Source organism: Catharus ustulatus, chromosome 21, assembly GCF_009819885.2.
Source record: "Catharus ustulatus isolate bCatUst1 chromosome 21, bCatUst1.pri.v2, whole genome shotgun sequence".
In the NCBI taxonomy this organism is placed as follows: Eukaryota; Metazoa; Chordata; class Aves; order Passeriformes; family Turdidae; genus Catharus; species Catharus ustulatus.
The window spans coordinates 345,233-370,892 of NC_046241.1; the positions used below are offsets into that span (position 1 = coordinate 345,233).

A 25,660-nucleotide genomic window follows, 5' to 3' on the forward strand; every position below is an offset into this window, starting at 1 on the left:
GCCCCAGGAAACTGTTACTTGAATTGGAAAACCAGCAGTCCTTCCTAACTAAGTAACTAGCTAAAGCGGAGATCAAGGGCAGCACTAAAAAGCAGACTTAGTGAGGCAACATCAACAGACAAGGACAAGATACAGACAGAACTGGATGATCCCAAGTAACAGAAATAGGAAGAAATTCAACAGTAGAAACAAAATCATCATCTACTCAAGGGTAAGGAAAAGTGTTCTTACTCCCAGTTCTCCACATGAGAATGGCTGGGAAAGACTCGCCTAGCTCATTTCAGAAGTTGCAATTCCAACTGTGCCAGAGCCTGGCTGTCACATGCTGTCCATTAATATTCAACCTACACCTGCCCTGCCCCATCTCCAGCCATTCCCCGAGTCCTGTCCCTGATCACAGAGAGCAGAGATTCATGCTGTCCCTCCACTGTCCCTTGTGTGGAAGCTGCAGACTGTCAAGGCACCCACATCAGTGTCATGTTGTGGGGGCCTCACTGATGCTTCTACCAGGACCAGGGCCACGACTATATGCCTATTCCACCCAGAACACTGGCTACAGCAACATGAGCTCCTGGCAGAGCTCAGCTCAGAGCATGCGACACAATATCCAGTCCCCATCCTCCCTCTCCTGGGGCGAGCTGTGCAAGGACACGTTCCACTGAAAATGATGCATGGATTTGTCATGCACCAGAGAGAAAACATAAAGGAGTTTAACTCCTGCACTGAGCTCCGTGGAGACTGCATCAGGTTGATTTGGAAGGTGCACAATACATCACACATGCTGCAAGAACATAATAGTGTGTGCTCAATACCTCTCTATCACTGCACTCCCCTCCTGAGGAGGGGGCTGTGGCTCAGCATCCTCCAAGCAGGGTACACACGGCATCTGTGGGGTGGGAAAGGCAAACCATGGGGCCCTGCAATTCAGCCCTCATCCAACAAAGCAAAGGTTCTTTATCCCCAAACCATGCGAATTGTCATGGCCTGCAAAGCTGTGAGCTTTGCCTGCAAGCTACGTGCAACTCCTCGGCTCCACACCACATGTGCTGAGTGCTGAATTCTGCCATTCCTCCCAGCTTTGATCCAGGGCTTCTTTGAAAAACTGAACAGCTCTGCTTTGTGGTACTCACTCCTCCTCCTCCTCCCAAGACCCACTCAGCATTAAAGACTCCTGCCTCCCAAATGTGAGGAGAGATTAATCCCAGATGATCTACACGCTCCCCGTTCCTGTTTATAGCAACAGCAATCCTGAATGGAAGCCTGCAAGCCTGGGCACTGCTGCACCCAGCAGCCAAGGTACTGCTGCCAGCCATACTGACTATGCCAGGCTCCCTGACTGTCTGCAGGAACACCTAAATCACCAACATTACATGAAACCAGAATGGACAGCCTCTGAGCCTCAGGTAGTTGAGTCCCATCATCGAGGCAACTGGCTGACTCAGGTAGGATAAGATGACTGTACACTGAAGATTTGGGAACAAGGAGACACAAAGAATGTATAGAGTCACATCAGGATATAGAATATGAAGCTCAAAGCTGGACTTAAAGCTGGACTCAACAAAGCACAGGAAAATCTTAACAATACCAGAGTATTTGAAGACTTACTGTACGTGGTTCTAACCAAAGCTGCTCATTTTGGAAACAACCTGCTTTGTTCTGGGAAAGTAGCCAGCTCCAGAGGGAGGGAAGGCTGTGACTACCACCTGTTTCTCCTCTAGAAATACATACAATTTAAGAGCTGGAGGGAAAAAACTCTGCTATATAACTGAAGTATAAAGAGTGTCATCCTTCCCTCCAGCACAACCAGACTGGGGCACAAAACACATGCAGGCTTTGTCTGCACCTGTGCTCCTGTACTTAGTCACCTGTGGTGTGTGAAGGGCATTAAAACTGGAGACAGCAAGTTCCTTAGTAGGAAGATAAAAATGGTTATTTGGGGACAGCACAACACAGACTCTTGCCCCAGCACAGCATTGAGGACAGCTGTGACACATGTGCTTCATGCCACCTCCATCAGCCCCAGCCAGACACGTGGGCCAAGCCTTGTGCTATGACACTAGGGAAATCAGGGTGGTCTGACACTGGTTCTACATGGGCTGCATAAATCAGCTCTGCTTAAGTGTTATAGTCAGATCTTCTCTAAGGGAGGTGGGTGAAAAACCAGGACACATGAAATGCTGCCAGCAAGCCTGCAGTAATTTCTAGGATGGAGGTGTCTAAGCATCCTCCACACTTTGAAAATACTACATAATGCATGAATGCTTTCTCTGGCTTTACATACCCTCCTCAGAGGCACACGTGTGGCTGTTTTGGGAACACACTGGGCCAAACCTGCCATGTGTCTGGTTTTTCTCAGATTCTATACAATCTGTCCATTCATTGTTCTATCCATCAGTCCTTTGGAAAAGGACTCACTCAAAACCTTACTGTGGAATAAGCAGCTTCGTGCCCACGCTGGACGTAGCAGACCAGGTCCTACTGAAGCACAAGGTGAACTCACACCTGAGCACCTTTATTCTGTTGGGATACAGAGACTGCAAATATACCACGCACGTCCAGGTGGGTCATCTGTCCTCACCCACAGGGGTTCCTTATCTGCCTTTCAATCCTTCCATTACAGACCAAGTAACAAGTCCCAAACATCCTCAAACTCCTGAATAATTCACTGGTGGTTGGACCTGCTCTCAAGAGGAGACTTTTATGCAGTTTTAAAGATGAACACGCTATGTGGGAATAAAAATTCACCAGGGCCTGAGGTTACCGTTGCTCTGCTTCCAGGGTAAACACAAACACAAAAGGACTTGTTAGCCTCACAACTCCTAAAATTGTCAGTGGTCGCGTTCATTTAATATTGAAGATGGGAGCAGCCTAAAGCTCTTTGTCTCCTGGTTCTAACGTACTGTGATAAATTGTTCAAGTGTATTTCATGTGGCAAGAAAGGCTCTGGGTTATTTGACTAATTGTGAAAATGAAGATTAATTGGCTGGGTGACATAATTTTAACTGGGGTTAGTGAGAGTTAGATTTTCACATGCATGTTTTGGGCTCATTAAAGGTATTGCCCCAATCCCCCTAGCCCAAGTCCCTGAATGTAGAATCAATGGCCAAGCAAGTCTAATTCCTGCTGCTGTCCTGTTTTCCACCTGACAAAATGGATGTGGCAGGATAACTGCCTGCTCCACAAAATACAGGACATGCTCCATGCACCCACTTCTCTAGCAAGACTGACTGATGACATCTTAGATGCACTTAATTCTTAACACAGCACCCCCAAAAAATATGACCTAGATAGAGTTAAATTCCAGTGCAGGCTCCTGTCTGATGACCACAAGGATTCACAGCAAGAGAAGAACATAAAAGTGGAGCAAGTGGAGGAGTGGGTTTACTTTCCCAACTGGTAATTCAGTCTGTAGCTCGTGTCATTCTGGACCTGTATTTCCACACAGTGGAGGATATCAGAGAACAGCTCCAGTAGCAGCTCCTCCTGCCACCGTGCGGGTGTTACTCAGCTAAATTTAAAAAAAAAACAACTAAAATTATGAGCTATGCTCAATGTGGAAAAAACCAACCAGGCAAATAAAACCCCAACCCCCCAGCCAGAGACTCTGTAGTGACTAAAGCTATCCCTGTGGGGAATGTGTCTTCCCAAAGCAGAGTCCTCAGGAGGCCAGCCCAAATGCCCGCTGTCTGCAGACACTGGTCTGGTACCCACACGGTGCGAGGAGACAGCCTCAGGTTGTGCCAGGGGTGGTATAGGTTGAGTATTGGGGAAAATTTCTTCACCAAAAGGGCTGTCCAGCCCTGGCACCCTTCTGTGGGGGTGGGCACACTGAAGATAAACAAGTTTTCCTTGAAAAGAGAAGATAAGCTGCGTACAATTAAAAATGGAGAAATTGAGCAAATTAGGTACAAATTCAGAAAATCATAAAAGTCATTACTGTTTGCTTAATAAGAATTCAAGACTCAAAAAGGGCTGAAATGTTCTTTAAGCAGCATTGAAAATGTAAAGTCTGAAAGCACAAGGACAGCACTAGAGCCAGAGGTGTGTCAGGCATTGAGTAGCCTAAACATAGGGAAAGAACTGGAAGCAGACCAAGTCTCCCACAGGCACATCCAGGCAGTGGCTGGCCAGGCTGACTTACGTAAGGCAGAAGAAGCAGCATCGTGTGCCACCTCGTGTTGTCTCTGGGATTCACACTTTGGATCAGTGACATTTTGTCCTCAGGTCGCCCCCCCCACTGCAGCAGGAGGAAGGGTTCTTGTTCTCTTTCTGTTCTCACTGAGCCAAATTTAGCACCAGCCATTGTGACAGAGCAGCTACCAGACATGCACAAGGGTGAAGGGAATAACTGAGATGTCCTAGCGCTGTCACCTCGCCATGCTCTGCGGTCTGATTTTATGGCAGGAGAGCAGGAATGGCCTCTGAGGAGTGCTGCAGCAGCGACACCATGGCCTGTGGCCTCAGATACCTGTGTTCATCTCCCCTTGCTGTGCAGTTTGGGTGACCCACATCAGAACTCCCAGTGCTGTCTAAACTGAAGCAACTAACTAACACAAAAGCCTCGTGATAGGTGAGGGTCAGGCTCCTCTACCAAGTAACAAGCAATAAAAAGGAAAAAAAGCAAAGGAGGCCTCAAGTTGTACCAGAGGAGGTTCAGGTTGGATATTAGGGAAAATTTCTTCACAAAAAGGGCACTCAGATTTTGGAACATGCTGCCCTAGTAGTGGTGGAGCTATCATCCCTGCGAGTGATTGAAAAACACGTGGATGTGGCTCTTGGGGACATGGTTGGGTGGTGGCTTTGGCAGTGCTGGGTTAACAGCTGGACTTGATGATCTTAGAGGGATTTTTCAACCCTAAGGATTCCATGGTTCTGTGATCTGTCAAGGGTCACTAAGTCACACTGCACCAACACACACACTGTGCACAACAGGGCGGGTGGCAGCAGACAATGTACCAGGTTCTCACTTGGACATTCACTGATGCAGCATATTAAACCTGGTAATCCCAAAATGATGGGCATCTGACAAGCATAGATGCAAGGACCTTCCTAAGCCCTACTAACAAGCACTGCTGACCTGCCTCATCACTGCAAGCTCTGATTCCCATCACACACTGCTGTACCCACACACACTCTGTTTCCCAGCCCAAACCGTTTACTAAGGCTGAGACTTTACCCAAACCTGGGCTCCCTGACATGAATGTGAATATTTCTTTAAATTAGGTCTGGCTATAAAAATCAAGCCTGGAGACCTCCTGCAGGGATAAAAATTAAATGTAAGAAGCGCGTACGTTTCAACTCTGGGGCTGAAGTAACCCCTTTGCAGCTTATCTGTCCTACAGAGGTGCCACTCAAACAAACGGACTCTGTTTTTACACAGAGAAAAACCTTAAAAACCCTAAAATAGCACTCTTTCGTCAGCGTGATCAATGTACTGAAACATAACACTGCCTGGTGCTTTTCTTTTGGGATTAGTGCCTCTAGCCAGGAAGCATCCAGGGGTATTTTAAAGCTCTTTCTCTAACGAAATGTTATTTTCTGAAAGTGAAGAACTTTGGCCTCAGTACAGATATGAACATGCAGGAGTTGGTCAGCTGCATAAGGATGTCACTTTATTTGCTAAACCAGAATCCCAGAGAAAAGTCTTGCTTTTAATACTATAGCAACGACTCTTTTGTCAAGCTCTGATATTTCTGAGGCCATGTTAAGCTAGTCTGCAGCCTGACAGTGCCAACAGCCTCCCAGCAGGGCAGTGTGGTCACCACAGTGGGTGGGATGATCAAGTCTAATATCTGTTGCTGGAGCTAGGAGGTCTGGCCACCCCTCCACTGCTACCACACTGCTGCTATTTTAAGATCTAACATCTCTTCTCAGAGTCAGCCCCAGACAGACTAACCCTGAGGTAGATATAGCAAAGACAGATTTCACTGTCACAGAATCTCAGACTAGTTTGGGTTGGACAGGACCTTAAAGCTCATCTCATTCCATGCCCCTGTCACAGGCAGGGACACCTTTCACTGGACCAGGCTGCTCTGAGCCCCATCCAACCTGTTTAGCTGCTGAATTTGTGAGCTGAAGTGACACATATGGAGACCAAACACATGCTAAAGCTGCTGGAAGGGCAAGAGGTGACAAAGCAGCAAGGTCTTGTGCTTTTTAATAGCTCTGCCAACTCCTGATTCTATTAAGTATCCTGCCATTACTGAAGCAGTACAAACAAACGTATGGAAAACCATCTTACAGCACAACCCACGCAGCTCAGTCTTTTGAGTAGGGACATCAAGAGAAGTGCTGAAGGTATGAGGTGACTAACTAGTACCTCAGGAGGAGAACGAGGTGAATGCTTTGGAAACAACACTGCTGTGTGTGAACTGGGGTATTTCAATGCTCTCCAAGGAAAATGTGCCGAACAAGGTTATGGAACTTGAAACTTGGTCTGAAAAATGTTTGTCCAAAAGCCTGCGCATGAATATTTCATAATCATTGATTCCAATATCTAAACAAAGCTGCCTGTAAATAATCTTTTTTCAATACATTCTGAGGCTGACTTTTCTGGCTTGCACACCACTGCAATAAAGGCCTTGTGATGGGAATTCATAGAACGTGGATCCCTGTTCACTGTGCTACAGGTATACTGGCTTTGTGGGGCTAAAGCTGGCAAACACCATTACAAGCAGCCAAGAACAGAGCCAGGGCACAGAACAGATATAGGGCAGAGGAACCAGCCACTATTTCAATCAAAAAACACATTGACGAGTTCAGAAGTGCTCAAAGGGAACAGAAGACAGCTGCGTTGTTGCTATTACATTCTGCTTTCATAAGACACACAATACACAGGAGTGCAACAGCCAGGAGAGGAAACAACTTGTGTGTTCAGTAGCTGAGAGATGGAAAGTATCTCCTTCCTGCACTTTATCTATTTCAGCATGTGCTGGCTCCAGGCGTGCTGCTCAGCCCCACCTGCCCTGCCCTTCCCTCCTCAATCATGTGCTGCAGGAACCAGACTGTTTCACAGAGATCCCCAGGTGCATGCTTTACTTCAGGTGATGCCATTCAAAAGTAACATTTTATCCAAAGGATCCCTAAATGTTACTTGCTAGACCATTCAACACGGCCAATGTTGGGGCTGCCCAACATTCATGTATACCCAAAGCAGTTAGAAAAAACAGCCCAGTAACATACAGTTCGTAGTTTTGGTCTTCAGTCTCTTGCTGCAGTGACAGCTCCTCCAGAGTTGCATCAATGTCCAGCTGATTTGTCTCCAGCTGCCGTAGCAACGTCTCCCTCTGAAGAAAGGAAAACAAGCTAGATCTGAGCAGAAGGGTCACTGTAATAGATCTCTGTGCACTGAGATCCTATGTCACCACTGTACCACAGCAACATGTCCAACAGTAGCTCTGGCCCTGATCATGGTGTCCATTTAAATACAGAGCATAAAAAGTAGATAATCCATAAAGTCTTGTGTGTAAGAAGCACCTTGTTCTGTGAGTTGTTCTCAGCCATAAATCAATAATGTGTTACTTCAGACACCACAGTACCAGTTACATGTGGAGAATGGATTTAGCTCCTGCAGAGATCAGCTGTGCAACCCATTCACTCAGGCCTTTGATTTTCTCTGTGCTAAATCAGCCTCTCTGGCAGCAGTACCCAGCTGATGCAAAGCCTCCCAATAATAATTTTTTTTTTGCTGTCAGGGTAGATGAGGGAGCACAACCTGCCAACTGACATTTCAGAAGACCTTGCCCCAATAATAATTTTTTTTTTGCTGTCAGGGTAGATGAGGGAGCACAACCTGCCAACTGACATTTCAGAAGACCTTGCCCCTCTGCCTCCAACTGCTGCTCCACAGAGGGGGAAAGACACCCTAGCCCATTTCCAATGGACAATAAAGCGAGTTGACTGCACTAATGTAACCCAGTACTGCCCCACTCAGTCCTTCCTTTTCCACATTTCCCAGAGAACTCAAACAAAAACCTCAGCTGAAGGGAAGGGCGGGCTTAACAGACTCCCTCCTCCCAACATTCAGAGGGCAGCAAGGAGAGATCAATAACCACAGGCACAGGCAGCTCCCTCAAGGGCTGCGGCCCTACAGGGCTGGCACAGCATCCACTCCTGCAGAAACATCATTTCAGATCCCCTAGACAAGAGTAGAGCTGCCAATGGTGCAAATCCTGCCCCACAGCCCCATCCCCTCTGCTCAGGCACAGCTGGCTGGCACACAGCTGAGCACTGACCATGCCAATCAGCTCACCTCCTGAATTCTGGAGTCAAAAGCCAAGATGTTCGTTGCCTGAGGGCATCAATCCTCGCTCTCCTACTGCCTATGCACTGGGTGGCACAGGAATAGGGCCAGTTTATGCTGAGTTGGGCTGGTGACTCCCAGCCCTGCACAGTCCCCATTAGCAGGTCTGTGGTGCCACAGGCTGCATCCCTGCCTAGGCAGGAGGACATGCAGGAGAAAACCCAGACTTCCTCCAAATCGCCAAGGTTTTTGCTTTGATAACTGCCTTATCCTCCAAGTACATTTCAGTTTTGCTCTGACAAATATTTTTGAAGGCTAGCATTAATAACCATGGTGAATTCTTAATTACCTGACAACACTTGAACTCACTGCAGAAAGATCCCATCAGATTAAATGTCCAAAAAGAAATCTATTACATAATTCCCAGAATAAAATCTATCTGAGAAGATAAACATTTGCATGAAGTGATGGTGTTCAGTCTCTACATGCACATGCTGCTGGCATTATGGTTTCATAGATGAGACAACTTTGAAACTACCAAGACACTGCACAGGTTTGAAGAGCAATTAACCCATCTGGCTCACACAAACCACACCAAGTGCTGTGTTCCAGGGAGCGGTCACAGCACAGCCTGAGCCCTCCGTGAAGCAACTGATTTATATCAAATTCTACTATGACTGAAATCAGCAAAAAATGCTTAAATATTTTTTATGTTGTACTGTAAGACTACGTGATTCATCACAGTTCATAACCTTAATTTACTGGAAGACATAGCCCTTTTTGAAATTAAAGGGATTCTGTGATCATTTAAGCTAATTTACTGCTTCTGAGGCGTATAGAGTCTTCATGTTTACCTTTGTTATTGTGTTAAGAGCTTGTAGCAATCCCATTTTCTTTGCTGAGCAATTTTTATTCATCATATTCAAGTGCTCTCCGCAGATGGAAACCTGACTTTAATTAACATGTATGCATGGAATTACAAAGTCATTACTTAATGCCAATTTCTTTATTGTCCTTTACAAACAAGAAAGATTCAGCAAAATATGCTATTTATATTTAAAGTTACTATGCTAATCAGAAGTACTAATAAGGACTTTAGAATTCAAATTCTAGATTTTAGAATTCAAGAAAATCAAGAACTAGAAAGTAGTAGATATCACTTTATATTATCCATGCAGTATAAGCAAAAATCAGACAGAAAAGGGCAAGTCTGCTGCTTCTTTGTCCCCAGTTTCCTAAGGTGAAATACATGCTGAGCAAATTAGCTGAACAAACAGAGACAGAAGGGCTACTGCTCTCCGGTGCTTACCTTAGGCTCTTTGATAATGACTTTAATTAGACTTGTCTATTAAACAAGTGGTGTGCCTTGCCTTACACTCTGGCACTGAGACATACACCAGTTTTATTTATTTCAATTTTCACAGATCACAATAAATCAAGAATATATATTTAATAAAGAGAGAGATGCAATCAGTTTTGTACAAATTCATCACTACTAACAAACTTACAAATACTTCAAAAATATATTCTATTTTACCATTCTGGTTATTAAAATATTAAAGAAACAGCTTATTTTTTACAATGACCCAAAAGAAGGGAATAAATCATGTCCTAGAGACCAGTGCTTTGGCTGAAAGCCACTTGCAAAGGCTTCCTGGGAAAAGGCAATTTCAGCTGTCTGCAGAATCCTGCCTCCTTCCAGCTCAGCATCTGTCGGCCTGGGTGACCTGATCCCATTTGTGGGCCACCGGCAATACCTACAGCTAAACTGCATCCTTGGGTTTGCCAATCCTGCCCCTGTAAAGGAACTGATAAATAGCTGAAGAGCTCAGGCTGACAGGGAGAATGTGCTCTGTACCTGGGGTATTGATTCCAGCCTCTGCTTTCTCCATGGAAGATGCATGACTGTAAACTGAGCACAGGAATGTGCCACTGAAAACCACACACTGACCCCAACCATGCTGAGGGACAGCCTGGAACCTTGGACACAGCTGGACCACTCTGCCCTGGAAAGCTGTGGAGGGCAGGCTGAGGGACACAGAAACCTCTGAGGCTGATTAAATCCTATGTGCATTTCACATCAGGCAGTATCCCTTTCCTTTAACCCTGCTCTCCTCCAAGGGCAAAAACTCCTTTCCTGGAGCCTGGTACTGTCAAGGATCTCTGAAGGGATAAGAAGAACCTTCAGGATTAAGTCTAGATGTGATTTTTCCACAAATTTTAGCTCATGCTGCACTGGATATTGAACAGGGCCAGCTCCAGTCCCTGTGCACTCCAACACAAGGTTCCCGTGAGTACCTAAGAGCAGCAGCGAAGTGCTACTGTGGAGCAGCATGAGGCACTGCCCATAAACCTGTGGCACAAGTGCAGCCCATGTTGGGTGAAATTTGACATCAAGTAAAGCCTCAAAACCTGTGTGGAAGCAACCAAAAGCCTCCAAATGTGCAGTGTCATAAACATTTCACCAGCAACATGCTGGCAGATTTCAATCTTCTCCACTGAGCAGCAGGCTGGATTTATAGCTCAGATTTCTACAAGCTTCTCCTCAAAAGACTGCTTGATTTGTTTCACTGTGGTTTTATACATTCAATTCTCTTATTCTGGTTCTTTCTGCTCTGCAGCCTGAGGACCCTGTAACATCCACTTATCTCAGCTCCTTCTGAACTGGCATTTCACTGGGGATTATTTATATAAAAATACACACAGTTCAATTGTTGGTGAGAGATATGTCTGCGTGATACACACAGACACTTCAATTGCTGGTGCCTGGGTTTTTCCCATCAAATAGAAAACAAAGACACAACATCCTACGTGCCCTCAAAAAGCATAAGCTATTGATGCCCAAGGATCACCCCAAAAGCCAATCTTCTAAAGGCCCACACATGAGGCCCCACACCCTTTGTAGCCTTTGCCCTTCCCTCAGCCCTCTCAAGAATCCTCAGATATGAAGGAAATAGGAGATTGGATCCATGTGAACAGGATCCAAGCACATGGATCTCATACTTAATGCCCTTTACCATTAGGGCAAAGACTTTCAGCAAACTGCGGCTTCTGAGCTACTCAGATAATGGCCAAATCTCTTTTCATCTGAGTTTTAACTGAACAGATTTGAAGTCCAAAGTTTAACAGATGTATTTCACATTTTTGACTTGGTAACTGCACCATTGGATGCCATTTTCATGCTAGTGAAAATGGAGCCTTTCTTCAGAGGTCAGCATTGGGAACTCAGCACAGCTGACCTCTTGCAACCAGAGACATGTTTAAGTCAGTCACAGGCACCAATGTTCTGACATAATTTTGTTATACCAACTCTAATGAAAACAAGAATCTATAACAGTACATGAAACCCCAAATACCATATTCCTGCCTTAGAGAAGAAACAAATCCAATCTATCCCATACACCCAGCACATCAGGATAACATCCCTGCCTTACCTGCAGCTGCAAGAAGGGGATGTTGAAGAACTTGTGCAAGTACTTGAGGCCAAAGCTGTTCTTCATGGAAGACTCAGCATAGCGGAAATAGGAGGAGCCGGGAGGCCTGTGCCAAGCAGAGAGGAGAACACTGTACCCAGCACAGCCTGCATAGGACTGAGTTACACACCACAAGCCACCCTACAGCCCTCCACCCTCAAAAGTAGCCCAGGGGGTCATTCTGCTTGGACTCATTATTTTGTGTACAGCCAAAATTCACACTGAAGGGTAGCAGATAGTGGCTGCTGGTGTGTGACAGTGTCATGTGCCTTCCTGTGTCAATACTCTGTCAGGACACTGGGATGTTGGTTTCCTAAACTGAGGATTCACAGCTTTACAAGCTATTCATTTCACAGTGAAGGTTTTCATTTTAAAACCACAACTGGACTGACAAATATCATATACAGAAATTAAATTGTCAAGAAACAATTTCATCATGGATAAAGTCTTAAAAATTGACACTGTTTCTCTGTGCCTGACACAGGCATAAACAAGCAAGACATGAGGAAAACGAAAAAAGTACCATAAAACCTAAAACTACATAAAAAGGTACAACCTACTGAATCGTGACCAACAAATACTGTTTTATACCACATAACAGAGCACCTCAGATCTGTCCTTAAGGGAAATGCTTGTCTGGTTGGCGAGGGACGTGTGACTTGGCTGTGCCCTCCAAGTGCTGTGTGCGGAATGCTCAGAGGCAGAGCAAGGACAAAACTGACTGGTTGGCCCTCGTGTAGCTCAATCACTTGCAGCAGAGAACAGCTGTGCCACGGGAAGAGGATTCTCTCACATGAGAAGGACTAATCAGAAAGAAGACAACTTGTTGGGAACAGCACTTCTGAAAGGCACATGCTGCCAAGCACTCTTTGTTTCCAAGAGCACGGTAAACTATGTGCTTCAGATCAAAGGGCCCATGGTGTCAGCAGATGCTGCTTGTGAGACACAGAGTACCCTGAGAGCCCAAGGCAGGCACAGGATACAGGATGCACGTGACATGGATGTGAAATGCAGCAGTAAGACAGCTGCTGATGGGTGATGGCAGGGAGCAGCTGCTGCCCTGCTCTGTGACCTCTCACCTGTTCAGGTTGTCAATGAGGTCCCGCACGTCACTGGGCAGGATGACGCGGTGCTCCCCCATGTCCCGGTAATTCCCAAGCACGCACACTGGAACGTGGGTCGGCACTTTAGGAAGCTCCCTCAGAATATAGTTAAATGTCCTTCACCAGAGGGGAGAGAGAGAGGTAGATGAGTGGGAACATCCTTCTGTTAGCAGTTTCATGCACAAATCACAAAGAAAAAAAAAACAAAACAAGAATTTTTTTTCCAAAATCCTTCCAAGTCTGTAGCTTCTTTATGCCACCAGAGAAATACACTAACCCTCAATATGTTTAGGTGATTCTTTATTCAAAAACAATTTTAAAAGCTCGATAATTCACCAGAACCCTCATATCTCCTACAGGAAATCTCAGTCCTGCAAAATGGTGTGGGGTCAGCAGAAGGAACGCATTTCCTCCTTTCAGCTATCTACAGGCTCACTGACCCACACCAAACCTGAACATCACCAGCCTAAACATAAAGCAGGAGCTCTCACCCCCTCCTCTTTCCACTCTAGTTTCCTTATATCTCTCACCTTCCTCAGATGTGCAAAATCAACAGTTCATTACTTCTGCAGATTAATTCAGCTTGGGCCTCTAAATAATCCTTACTAATACCAGTTTCTTTGGAATTTCTCACTAGCATCCTCCTTTCCCTTGTGTTCTGGGAAGTAGGTTTGCAACATGCTCTTTGCACCTGTGATAGCACTAATTATTAAGCCTAAACCAGTAGCATATCAGCAACTGCAGCACACAACCCACTGGGACATTGCTTGTTTGGAACAAGCCCAGGAGAGGAGTGTACTAAAAGCCATGTTACAAGATAAAGCTTTTATTTTAAAGGATACAAGCTTGCTTACACTTGTTATTTGGTTGTCAGCTTCCAAATCTAAATGGGAATCTGGAAATCTGGAAGTCACTTGTTTTGCCTGAATAAGGGGGAATCACATGGTGCCAGTAAAGGTCTCTTACCACTGCTTGGTGATGTCAAACATCATCACTACACCGTTGCAGTTCTTATAGACATCCAAGAACTCTGCATCCAGAGCCATTTCTGATTCTGCCTGCAGAAATAAAAGCAAAGAAACAGTAAATAACTGGATTAAACTTCAGGCTGATACAGAACACAAGGGATACAGTACTGATGGGCCAAGTTCCTAAAGTGACAACCAATGTAAGGAGTACGTGTGGATTTCACACTATTATTATTGAAATACGGTACTTGGTGGTTCCCAGCTTCCATTTCCCATAGAAACAGGATGTGAACCACATAGGGGAGGACAGAGTACACAGCTCCCATTCCATCTTTTTCCTGACCCAGACATTGGCTCTACTCCTAATGCTTCTGGTGTCCAAAAGGCAGTTTCTTCCATGGAGGGTAGATGGGATTAGTACCTGATTGGCTTTTCATCATTTGGACTCCACATGCTACTGAGTCTAGATAGTACCGGTGCCAGCTCAGTCTCCATGGCTCCTGTTGGAATTTGGTGTCCCTGGAGCAATTCTCACTCATTTCCCAGGAGTGGAAAACGCACCTCCATTTGCAAAGGAAGAAGCAGCTGTGGTAACTGTTCTCATATAGGCTTTTTCCATGGGAGAATATTTTGAGGAAAATTCTCCTCATCTGAGCCTGAGCCGATAGGCACCAGTTAAGACTACAACAGCCCAGCTCTGTGGAACAGCCAGAGCAGGGCATCAAGTAATTTCTTCAGGTCCCACAAGAAGGTCCTGACAAAAGGAGTTTCTGCCTCTGCCATGGGCAGACAGGTGCAAAGCTGCTGAGCAAACATCTGGGTTACCATCATTCCCAGTGACAGAATGGAAAGCAGCAGAGAAGTTGCAGTGAGGGCAGGAGCACAAGGAGTTCCAGAGGGCTGAAGTGCACAGAGCAAAGAATGAAGAGCATCAGGGATCCTACTGTCCCCCACCCACCTGCCAGGCTGGACTGAGAGCAGGAACAAATATAGAACTTGCTCCCCACGGACCAAAGGCAGACAAGATGCCTCAGACCTCTGAATTCTAGATGACTCACCTCCTGAGGGTCATTCTCCAGTTTCAAACCATCTCCTCGTTTTTTGCACTTTCCTTAAAAAGAATTGTAAAAAACATAAAAAGCATTACACTGGGCAAAGAACTGGAGGATGGGTCTGGACAGGTGCACAGCAGTTTGAACACAGATCCTACTTCTACTGTAAGCCTGGGGGATGAGGAGGGGTAGGATAGGCATGCCTTGCTGAAGAATCCCAGCTAGTCTATTCAAAAACGAACAGTAAAGCAATCCAAAGACAGAACTTACGCAATAAGAAATCCAAGAGAAATCAGATAAACTGTGGGAAATCAGCTGTGGAGATGGAGAGACAGCCTACATGTGCTCCAAAGGCCTGAGCCAGAGGGTCAGGTCTGGCCATCTCTAATGAAGCTGCAGAAAAGAAATCCTCCAGAAGCACCACCCAAAGCACACAAAAATAAGCCAGGGAGCAGGTACAACTCTGATTAGGCTCCCAGAAAAGTGCAAGAAGCAACATGCCTAACATTTGTAGAAGACACTAGATAACCACACTAGAGACTGGTCCTGCAGCCCCACAGCCATGGTCCCACCTGCAGGAATATAGAGGTTTCTCTCCAACTCATCTGCTTCCTCTAAGGCAGTTAAAGGGCAGTCCCTGAAGCTTCTCTCTTTCCTTACATCTTAGGGAAGCATTTTCTGACATTTTAAAGTACCACTGGAATTTAACTCGGCACCCCAGAAAAGGAGTGTTTTTAAACTTCAGCCTCCCTGAAAACTTTGTGTCAAATCAATTACACACTAATTGTGTTTCCAAATCTTATAGCCCAGTAGTTTCAGCAGAGAGGTGTATCTGTACTTATGATTATCAGATGGCTATATCATGGCCATCAGCTGACATGATTTTCTGGTGTAGACACTTGGCTCTAAGGATTGCCAGGAGTCCCAACATCTTCTGTTACCTACTGCCAAAGAGGTTTAGTGTGGACACACCATGAAAAAGCCTGGCCTCTTGTTCAAACTGAATGTTCTGAGTTTTCAGAATTTTATCAATGATAAGCACTGCACAAAGAATAACCCTGCAAGATCAGGAGTTATGTTTGACAGATACCAAGTATCTCTCAGATGTTAGTCACAGCAGTTAAGAACTGTACTTCTGAAATAACTTGTGTATTTTCCTAGTCTAATTATCTATAGTTAACTAAATTATACTGGTACAGTCTCGGAATTCCTTCTCATCACTTCTAGAAATTTCCTGTGTTGCTGAAAACAGAAGGTGCTGGCAGCTCAGATGCACCTGCAAAAACCCTCCCACTGACTCTGTAAAAGACTCTGTAACACTGAGGACCTAAATAGCTTCCACCAGCTCTTAACTCTGCTGAATCACACGTGGAATTCAGGGTTCTGCCAGATGCTGCAAGTGAAACAGGGTTTGTTTTTCCTGCACACCGCTCAAGGATAAATAATAAGAAAATACAGCTATTTAGAAAATTTATTTAATGTTGCAGGTCACAGCAGGTGATTCTGGTCAGTAATTCTGTTCATCACTGCAAAATGTTTGCCCCACTCATGTCATCTTACTGCTGACATCTGAAAGTAACAGAAATATTAATCCTGATCCCTCCTCATTTGGGCAATGTTTCCCTGAGGGATCCAACTATGGGCTCTGATTCTTCCCCATGCAGCCAAAGGTGCGGGATGTCTAAGCCATGCATGTCTTCTCCCACTTCCATTAATTTCAAGTCAGTGACACTTGCGCAGCTTCTCTGAATATCCAAACACCACTATTTCTGCAGTCACTGCTAAATTATGCTTGGCATGACCTAAATTTCCAGGTATTAAAAGAGAAGCCCAAGCAACCACAAATACTCTCCATCATTCCTCCCATCCTGAGTAATCAAGGTGTCTGTCTAACCTGGGCACATTTACAGTCAATGCTTTGAGACAGAATATACAACCCACACACCTCTCCCTGCTCATGGTTTTCTGCATGTATCCAAAGGAATGAGTAATATTCTCGCATGCTGCTTGCCAGTACTGCAAAGGAGGTCACCTCAAAGGAATCATAGAGCTGAAAAGCGCATGTGTGCACAGATTCATGCACAGGTTCTATTTTTGGAACCCAAACGGCAGGATGAACCAGACAAAGAAAAGATCTATGCAGTGAAAAGATGTAATTCAGCCTGTAAAGGCAAGGGTACAATGAGGATTGTGTCACTGTATGCATGAGGTCCAGATTTTGAGGTTGTAATGATGTGTAATGGAGGAGTTTCAATCAGAAAACATGGGCGTTTGTGCTGCAATGGCTCAAGTCCTCTTCCTAGAACAATGGCTGCTCCTCATTTACAGGCATACTGGCACTAAATACACTTGGCAGCAGCGCCCTGGAGTCTACAGAGGAGCTCCTACTGGACACTGGGATTGTGATCATCACTTGAGTCTCTGCAGCATTATGTACTACCAGTTTTGCTGCAGGATAGGATTCAGAACCGCTTGCCAACAAATGCTGGCCATGACGCAAGAGGGCTGCTTCCCTTCACCAGTCAAAAATACAATCTGAAATATATGCATCCCTTGTGTTATCTAACTTGGGACATCTGAAAATAACAGAATTATGAATTCTGATCTTTCCTTCTTCTTGCAGCACATGTCTGGGAGGCAGAGCGGTAAAGATGCAGCAAGGAGGAAAGGAATCTTCAATACAAGGGAAAGCATTTATCTTGTGGGCAACAGAAAAAATATGATTTGATGCCTTCAGTCATGTATCAGAAAATGTGTGGCAACCAAAGTGACAGAGGTAACAAGACAGGAATTCACAAGTGTTCCTGAATCCCCTGCATTCAAGCAGCTTCTCTGCATCAGGATCTGTTATAGCTTTATGACTTGCATCAGTTACACAACTTGCTGATAAGCCAGAAAGATGAGCCAGGATTGCAACTTCTGCTAAGAGAGATCCTTCCTGTGCTCTGTCAGTTCTGAGAGCAGAAAAGGAGATGATATTTACTACACACACCACACAAAATCCAATACAATCCATGGCTGGAGGCAAGCTCATCTTGGGAAGATTTTAACAAATGGCAGCTTTCCAAACATGATCCCAGCTCCTTGAGCAGGCCCAAGGAGAATGGAGCAGGCAGCATGGAAGTCTGGACTCCAGGGAGTCTGCACATTTAAAAAAAGAATCCCAAATAAAAATATATTTAAAAATCCCAAGAACAAGCCAAAAGGAGCAGCACAGTCTGACAGCTGCCATTTCCCACTGCCTCACCACACTAATCAACTTCACAACTTTTAAGTTTTCCCCACATTTCCAAATTATCATCTGGATGCTGAATAACCAATACCAAGCTAAGTCACCATCCAGGCAGGGCCAGCAGAGCTGCCTCTGCATCCCAGTGGATTCTGGAGGGAAAATTCACATTGCTGAACCAGCAAGGATAAGGGAGCACACCTCTAGAGAGCACCAGGAGAAACACCACGCAGGAAAATCACCATTTACATCAGCCCGGAAATGCACATCAAGTTTCCAGGGAGCAACTCCTGTAATTCCTGTGACTGCAGAACAGAAGCACTGCTTGGCAGGGGAGAGCCCAAAGCTGCTTTACAGAATTGAAGCTGAAAACTGCAGTTCATGGATGTACCTGTTACTTAAGATATAACCCACATCAGGACTTTCAACAATTTCTCACATCATTTAAACAGAGGCCTCCTAGTTTCCTTTGAAAATAAAATGGGGAAATGCTAGCAAAATAATTTTAGCCTGGAAAACTTTATGTTGAAATGCATGTTCAGAACATGCATTTTTTGACAGTTTAAAATCTAGCCTGATAAATACAGTATTCTGCCCAACTCTAAATATGCACACAAATCAGGATCTGGTAGGCAAGGGAAAAAAAAATGAGGATCAGGTCTTGTCAGCACTATGCTACAGCAGCACTGGATACTTTACTACTGCAAGTCTACAGTCCAGTGTAGCTCTCACCCAAAGCATCACGAAGCAGGATTTTTTGTCCTAAGCATACAGAAGGAAAACAAAAATGTCATAACATTAGGACGAAAGTTAGACACGACCAAGCTCCTGATGTTTAATATGAACATTTCCCTAAAGTTATGCTTACCAGGAATCCACAATGCTATGGCAATACAAAAGGATTTGATTTTATTAATACGATGATGATCTGATTTTTACACTGCACTGATTGAGCACAACTGATTGCAGAAAAATACGTATCTGTGGTCCATAAGTACAGATCTTAACAGAATGAGTTTTATTTCCAAAGAATATAAAGTGAAGGGAAGAGAGTCGTTTAAGATTTCCAACATAGGCTCTGCTGTCAGAAATTAAAGTCAGACCAGAAGAGCTGTTATCAACATCTGCGCATAGCACATCCCGTCCCCTTCACCAAAAAAACGTCTCTAGTTGAGAAGATGACTCTGCTCAGAGAAGCTATTCACAGAAATAAATGCTGGAACCACATGATTCCCAAATTAAATGTCTATCTATTCACACCAAAGCTGCAAGGCAGCGAGAACACAGATGTTTTGCTCAGATTCCAGCCTTCCATTTGTTATCTGACAATCTGAAAGTCAAACTGTAATCAGATTGACTTCAGTAGTAACTCTGGCCTTAGCACGGTTTTGTCTACTCTGTGAAAACTGGAGCTTAAAACACTAAAAAGATAAAGTGCTCAAGATTTTCATTTAAAACCCTGAATGCTCCATGCGGTATTCGAACCAGAGGTGCTACCACTAATTGTCTTTCTTTTTTCCTTATTTCGAATACAGTTCAGTTAACATGAAAAATGATATTTCTCCTTTTCCCACTCCCTGTTGTAATTTTTCGTGTAAGTTGCACAGGTGGTGCCTCTGAGATGCCATTCTGCTGAGGAATGCCTGAGAGTCAAGGCTATAAGAAAGGCACACCAGACAAACCATCAAAGTTTGAGTTTGATGACTGTGGTCAACAAACCTGGCAGACACCAAACAAGAAGCATCACTCACAGAGCAAGAGCTGCTCACCTGTGCAGCTGCTTTCCTGACCATACTAATACACTAAAACAAGAGACTGGCTGGTACTAAATGCCTCTTAGAAGCCAAAGAACATCTGCATTTGAGGCTACTGAATGGGCTGTGGAGATTTGCATCTGGACCCCAACCCCTTCCAGGAACAGATCCCACTGCATCCCAGTTTGCACTGCATCCAGACTGTGTCTTCACAGACGTTTTGGGATTTTGCTCTTTATTTGTTCTTTATAAAACAAAAGTTTATACTCTGACAAAAATTGAAAACAAATTATAAATGTATCTATAGATCATAAAATTTTCCTTGGCTAAGCATTTAGAAAAGGTTTTGGAATACACATATTGCATTAGCGAATTTAAGTAATTGGTTGCTCTTTCATTCTTTGCCTGCATACATTACACACCGCAGCTATGGTTTTACCAATTTAACAATAGAATGCCTTCATAAAAACAAGAATTTTTATAACCACAATAACGAACTCAGAACCTGTCTAAACATACCATAAAGAAGAGAAGGTGAAGTTTACTCTAAAGCTCAGAAAACTGGAATACACAGCACAGCAGCCGTTTCATCTGTCATAAGCACATGGAACAACTGCTTCTGAACACTGGGTTTGATCTGAAGTTCAGATTCTATATAATGGGTTCCAGCATGGGGGACTCACCTCTCCTTTCCTTATTCTTTCAGGAAGTGATATAATAAATGCAGATTTTTAAAAAGCAGAAATAAGCAGGTATTTCTGAATTCCATGTAAGTTTTTGATTAAAATTGAGAAAGAACAATGAATCTCCATTAGAAAGAAAGTTATAAATCTTACCTTTGTCCACTACATCCCAGACTTCAACTTTCACAATGTCATCAGTGGCTGGAATCACAACAGAACACAAACGGTTAGAAGGTTTCAGTACAACACACTACCACTCAGAGAGCCCAACCCAATGCCAACATGGATGAATGTCAAAGCATAGGAACGTCAAAAGAAAAGCAAGTTCTGTGCAAGAAGAAAACCTAACCACAAGAAGGCAGTGAGCTGTTGAAGGTCAAGATGTCCACTAAACCACACTGTCTAAAGAACTTAATAAATAGTCACAAAAGTGATGGCTGGATTTCCTTGCTGGTTCATGTCAGGTTTGAAGCATGTTGTAAATATTTTGTGTAGACTCTTTTCATAACATACAGAGACTTACAAAGCCTTTCAAAAAACATAAAAATCTAATTTTGAAGATAAAATTCTAGTTTATAAACAAGGCATACAACTTGCGAAAGGAATACACACATTTAAGAAAGAGCAATCATGGCATTTCCATGTAAACATGACGGTCAGTGCAGACAGTCCTGCAGCTACAGAAACCCATTCTCTCCAAGCCAGGTGCATTCTGTGGAAAATAAGGTCTCACCAGCAATTTTGTTTCCAATTGAGCTGCAGCATCAATAAATTATAACCAGCGACATTTATTTGAGTTGCTAAAATCTGAAGCAAGACATGCAGAATTCTAACTCCAGTGATTGCTGGTACGCACAGGAAACCAGTTCATGGTCAGGTGGTCTGAAGGTTGAGCAGTTCTGGTTCAATGTTTCCATGGAATCCAAATAAGCAGTCTGATTTTTAGGAGGTTGTTCCAAGAAACAGATGCTTTTTGGAAATGTTACAGGCTTTGAAGCAAAAGCTTCAGAGCAGCTCTGAACATAAAGCTGGAATACGAGGACAATGCTGCAGAGTAGAAAATAACACCACAGGATGGCATGAGAGTGTATCTAAGTGCTATTATTAAACCAGGAAGCATTTTCTATACAGAACTCACTCTTGGCTTAATTAAATGCTTCAAAATATTGTACAGACAGATTATGAATACAGGAAAACTTTGATCCTTTGCTTCTGGAGAAAGACCTTTTTTAACATTTATACAGGAAGCAAAATCAGCCTCTATTTTCCTCACAGTAATTCCTGCTTACCTTCCCATGTGTCAGATGGGCAGGAGGCACTGGATCAACAGGAGACTCCCGGGGGTCAGCCCAGGCAGTGCCTCACAGGACTGAAAGCACGTGAGAGTACAGCATTCGCAGCCCAAAAACTTCTGCTCAAACCACTGCACCCCACTAATTACAGTAATTTCACGATTATAAGATGCACTGAGTATAAGCCGCATCTCCAGGTGCCAGCAACTTTTCATTCTTTGTCCATACATAAGCTGCACCTGATTATCAGGCACACGTTACAATACAGAGTGTGATAAAAGGTATCTATTCTATCACCATCTGTTGAGGGTGGGGGCAGTGATCCTTATCTCCATGGGAGATATTCTGCTAATGGGCCATCCATTGAAACCAGGCAGGGCATTGTTCTTTATCTTTTCACAACCCATCCTTCCTCCAGGGAGTCATTTTCTGCTAATGGCCATTGAGTCCCACTGTGGAACTGACAAAATTACTGCATCCCATTGGAAGTTGCTCCAGCCAGGGGGAAGAGCCCAACATTTCTTACCAAGATAAAAACAGAGGTTTTGGGACACTAAGGGAGCCCCTTTCTCCACTGGACTCCAGAGGGAAATGGGATTCCTCCACATCACCACTGGATCTCCGGAGGGAAACTGCACCTTGTACCGGAGCACTGCTCCAACTGAGCCACATCTGTCACTGCAGGAGGATGCAGCCACCATGGAATGGGACTGCTGCCAACACCCTGCCTGACAGGGTGTCAGGTTGTACTCTGACTGTGTCAGGGTTTGGGGTTTGTTTCTTTGTAGTACTGTATTTCTATTTTAATTTCCCTAGTAAAAAACTGTTATTCCTAATTCCCATATCTTTGCCTGAAAGCCCCTTGATTTCAAAATTATAATAATTTGGAGGGAGGGGGTTTACAGTCTCCATTTCAAAGAGAAGTTCCTGCCTTTCTCAGCAGACACCTGTCCTCCAAACTAAAACAGCAACTTTTTGTTCTTTGTCCATATATAAGCCGCACTTTGGGTTCGGACCAAAATTTTAGTCAAAATGGTGCGGCTTATAATTGTGAAATTACTGTAACTCAGTCCCTAAATATTTCCATAGATAACTCCAACCTGTGAATCACTCTCCTGGCACCCAGCCAAGCCAGCTGCTCCCCACCCAGGCACTGGCAGTGCAGGAGCTCTCCCCATGCCCCTGCAGTTGCTGGGACACAGATCAGCTGCTGGAGGTCTGTCCCCCCTAGCAATTCCTGCCCTGCATTTCGCGAGGCAATCCCAGTGCCTTTCCACAATCAAGGCTTGCTGCAAAAGTGTAGGAGATACGTGCCTTCCCTGAGTTTCGCATGGGCTCAGGAGGAGCCCAGGAAGCTGCCTGTTGTTTCCAGAAGTGCCATGTGAAGCAGTACATCAGGATTAACAGCTCAGAGAAGTGAGCCCTTGGGGTGACCCAGGGCCTAGCACTGTCACTTTGCTCCTGAGCTCTCCACCTCCTTCCCAGGAGCCAAACACGCCCTCAGTTAGGATGTGCTGGCTTTCTGAGCGATTCCCACTGACACCCTGCTGAGCAGCAACAGTCCTGACAGCTGGGGAGCCGAATCTCCTCACCCGACAGACCTGCTTTACACCCTGGCTGAAGGGAAGGGCAGAATTTCTCAAAGCAAACTGCACGAGACAGGAAAAACACATTTCCACACTCTTCCTGCTTGCACACAGCCAGGAAGTTCTTCCTTTTCATCAATAGTGTCATTCCTCATTATCCTGATCATGCAAGAGGATAATTACTTTAGTGCTGCTGCTTTGGCTTTGATGTGTGACTCATACCCAGCAGTGTCACCCGAAGGAGCTCTGCAGCAGCAAAAAGAATGCCAATTTATCCTTTCACCTCCCCAACTTGGATTAGCACAAACCACAGATCAAAACACTCCAAAGATCTGTCCTGAGCTGCTACTGAACAGCTCAGGACAGATACTCCATGGCCAGTGGTGCACTGAACACTGCCTTCCCACAAAATGATGGAGAGCCATGAAAAGGCTCCAACTGCAAGAAAGCTCATTTAAAAATAAGAATTATCACATTGTGGGTGGGTTTATCACCAGGAACTCACAGGCCCTCAGACATTTTTTACCCTTGTTCAATGACAGGATTCACTTCCTATGCTCTGGATCACAAATTCTACAGTGCAAAGCAACTCTGCCATCCCTCATTCCCATCCCTCAGGCATTCAAAGGATCTGAGCACACCTATCCGTCAATTTTTATTTCAGACTCCCTTTCTCAGACTGCCAAACAGAGAATAAAATTTGTGACCAGTATAATCCAAAGAAGTGTTCCTTAGGGTCAGAAATTATAGTAATTCCTTACTTGGACATAAAAAATTAGAAATACCCATTACAATTGGTACAGAAAAGCAACTTTGTTCACTCTGAATAAGAAGTAACTCAGATTCTGCTATCTTTATTAATTCCTCTAGTATAAAATTTCTGAAAGTGATACATTTTGCATCTAAAATGGAATTCTTCTAAAACCAGGCAATGTAAGAATCCTTCAATATTAACATCTGTAAATATTTGCCACCAACTACCTCATAATGTTTATTCATGGTAGCCTGAGAACACAGGAAAAACACACTTTATTTTTCCTCTAGAGATTAATGTGGCCAGTAGGGTAGGATTTAGACCTGAACCAAGTACTCCGAAGGCTCACATCACCAGTTGTGGATAGAAATTTCTCACAGCAGGAAACAGACTTCACAATGTCTTTAAAATGCGGGTTATTTTTTGAAATGTATCTTAAGAAAATCAATGGAAAAATTCCTACATCAGTGGAAATTATGACTAAGACAATAGTATAGCATTTTACATTGTAAAAGAAACACAAATGAAAGTTACAATTTCAGGTATAGCTTTGCAGGTAGTTTTACAAGGTCAGCAACATTTCACCTTGAGAAAAATCCCTCAGCAACTGCTGTCAGCTCTGGCCAGGCAGCTCTACAGAAAGGTAGCACACCAAGGTTAGAAGTAGGCTCTAGAAATAACCTATATCTGTGGGTCTCAGCACACAGCAAAGCCAGCCTCAGGTGCAGGTGTTTTCTACCCTAGGATTACATCAGTGTTGAAAAAGCAGTGCCTGAGCCTTGACTTGGGAAAAGAAATGCAGACACAGGTGAGATGACTGGTCTTCCTCCAAACACCTTTTTGCATATACACATTTTGTACCTGTTTGTGGATACAGTTAGATTTGAATAAGGCTCCTACAATAAATTCCAGACTCCCAGGCTGTATCCAACACAAGTGTTGTGTTACCTGCAGCCACCAGAGAGGAATTCCAACTCTGGTGCTTTAACCCATGATACTGCAGAAAGCTACAATTAACACTCAGTGCATTCTTTACACTTGGGTATCTAGGAAAGAGGAATTTTATTTCTTACTCTGATCTAAGTCTGTTTAGGCTGAAGCATTTGAATTTGATTTTGGAGATAGTTTCCATCATCTAATTTGTAAGCTCTGTGTTCATTCCTCAGTAACTGATGTGCTGACATCCTGAGAGGAAGGAAGAGGAGTGAGGGTAAGGATGCCACAGCTAACATACACCATGCCACAGTTTTGGCTGCAGATGGGAAACACCTCTGTGTAGCCACAGCAGACCTGCTGGTGAACACATCCTGCAGCTTTGTGTACATTATCATGAGATGTGGGCATCATAGTATCACCTTGCAACTCAAATTTGGTGGTGAATCAGACACAGCAATTTGGTGCTCATCCCACTGCACAGGGTATTCTCCCGGCTGGGAGGAGTTGGGCACTACCTGATTCAACAGAAGATCAGAGTGAGGTAGATGGGCAATGTCTGATAATGACAAACTGCTGACCCTTTTTGTA

The 25,660-nt window shown here is 44.3% G+C and overlaps 1 protein-coding gene across 1 annotated transcript in view; it reads right to left on the minus strand.

The window, feature by feature from the left end:
- The window catches only part of RABL6 (RAB, member RAS oncogene family like 6), a 52,553-nt gene that overhangs the window by 18,768 nt on the left and 8,125 nt on the right, over positions 1-25,660 (minus strand). The window contains exons 3-8 of the mRNA XM_033077189.2: positions 20,658-20,705; positions 14,845-14,897; positions 13,785-13,876; positions 12,795-12,935; positions 11,677-11,782; positions 7,183-7,286 (exon numbers count right to left, since the gene is read on the minus strand). Coding sequence (XP_032933080.1) covers positions 7,183-7,286; positions 11,677-11,782; positions 12,795-12,935; positions 13,785-13,876; positions 14,845-14,897; positions 20,658-20,705 — 544 coding nt within the window. The remainder of the gene's footprint in view (positions 1-7,182; positions 7,287-11,676; positions 11,783-12,794; positions 12,936-13,784; positions 13,877-14,844; positions 14,898-20,657; positions 20,706-25,660) is intronic.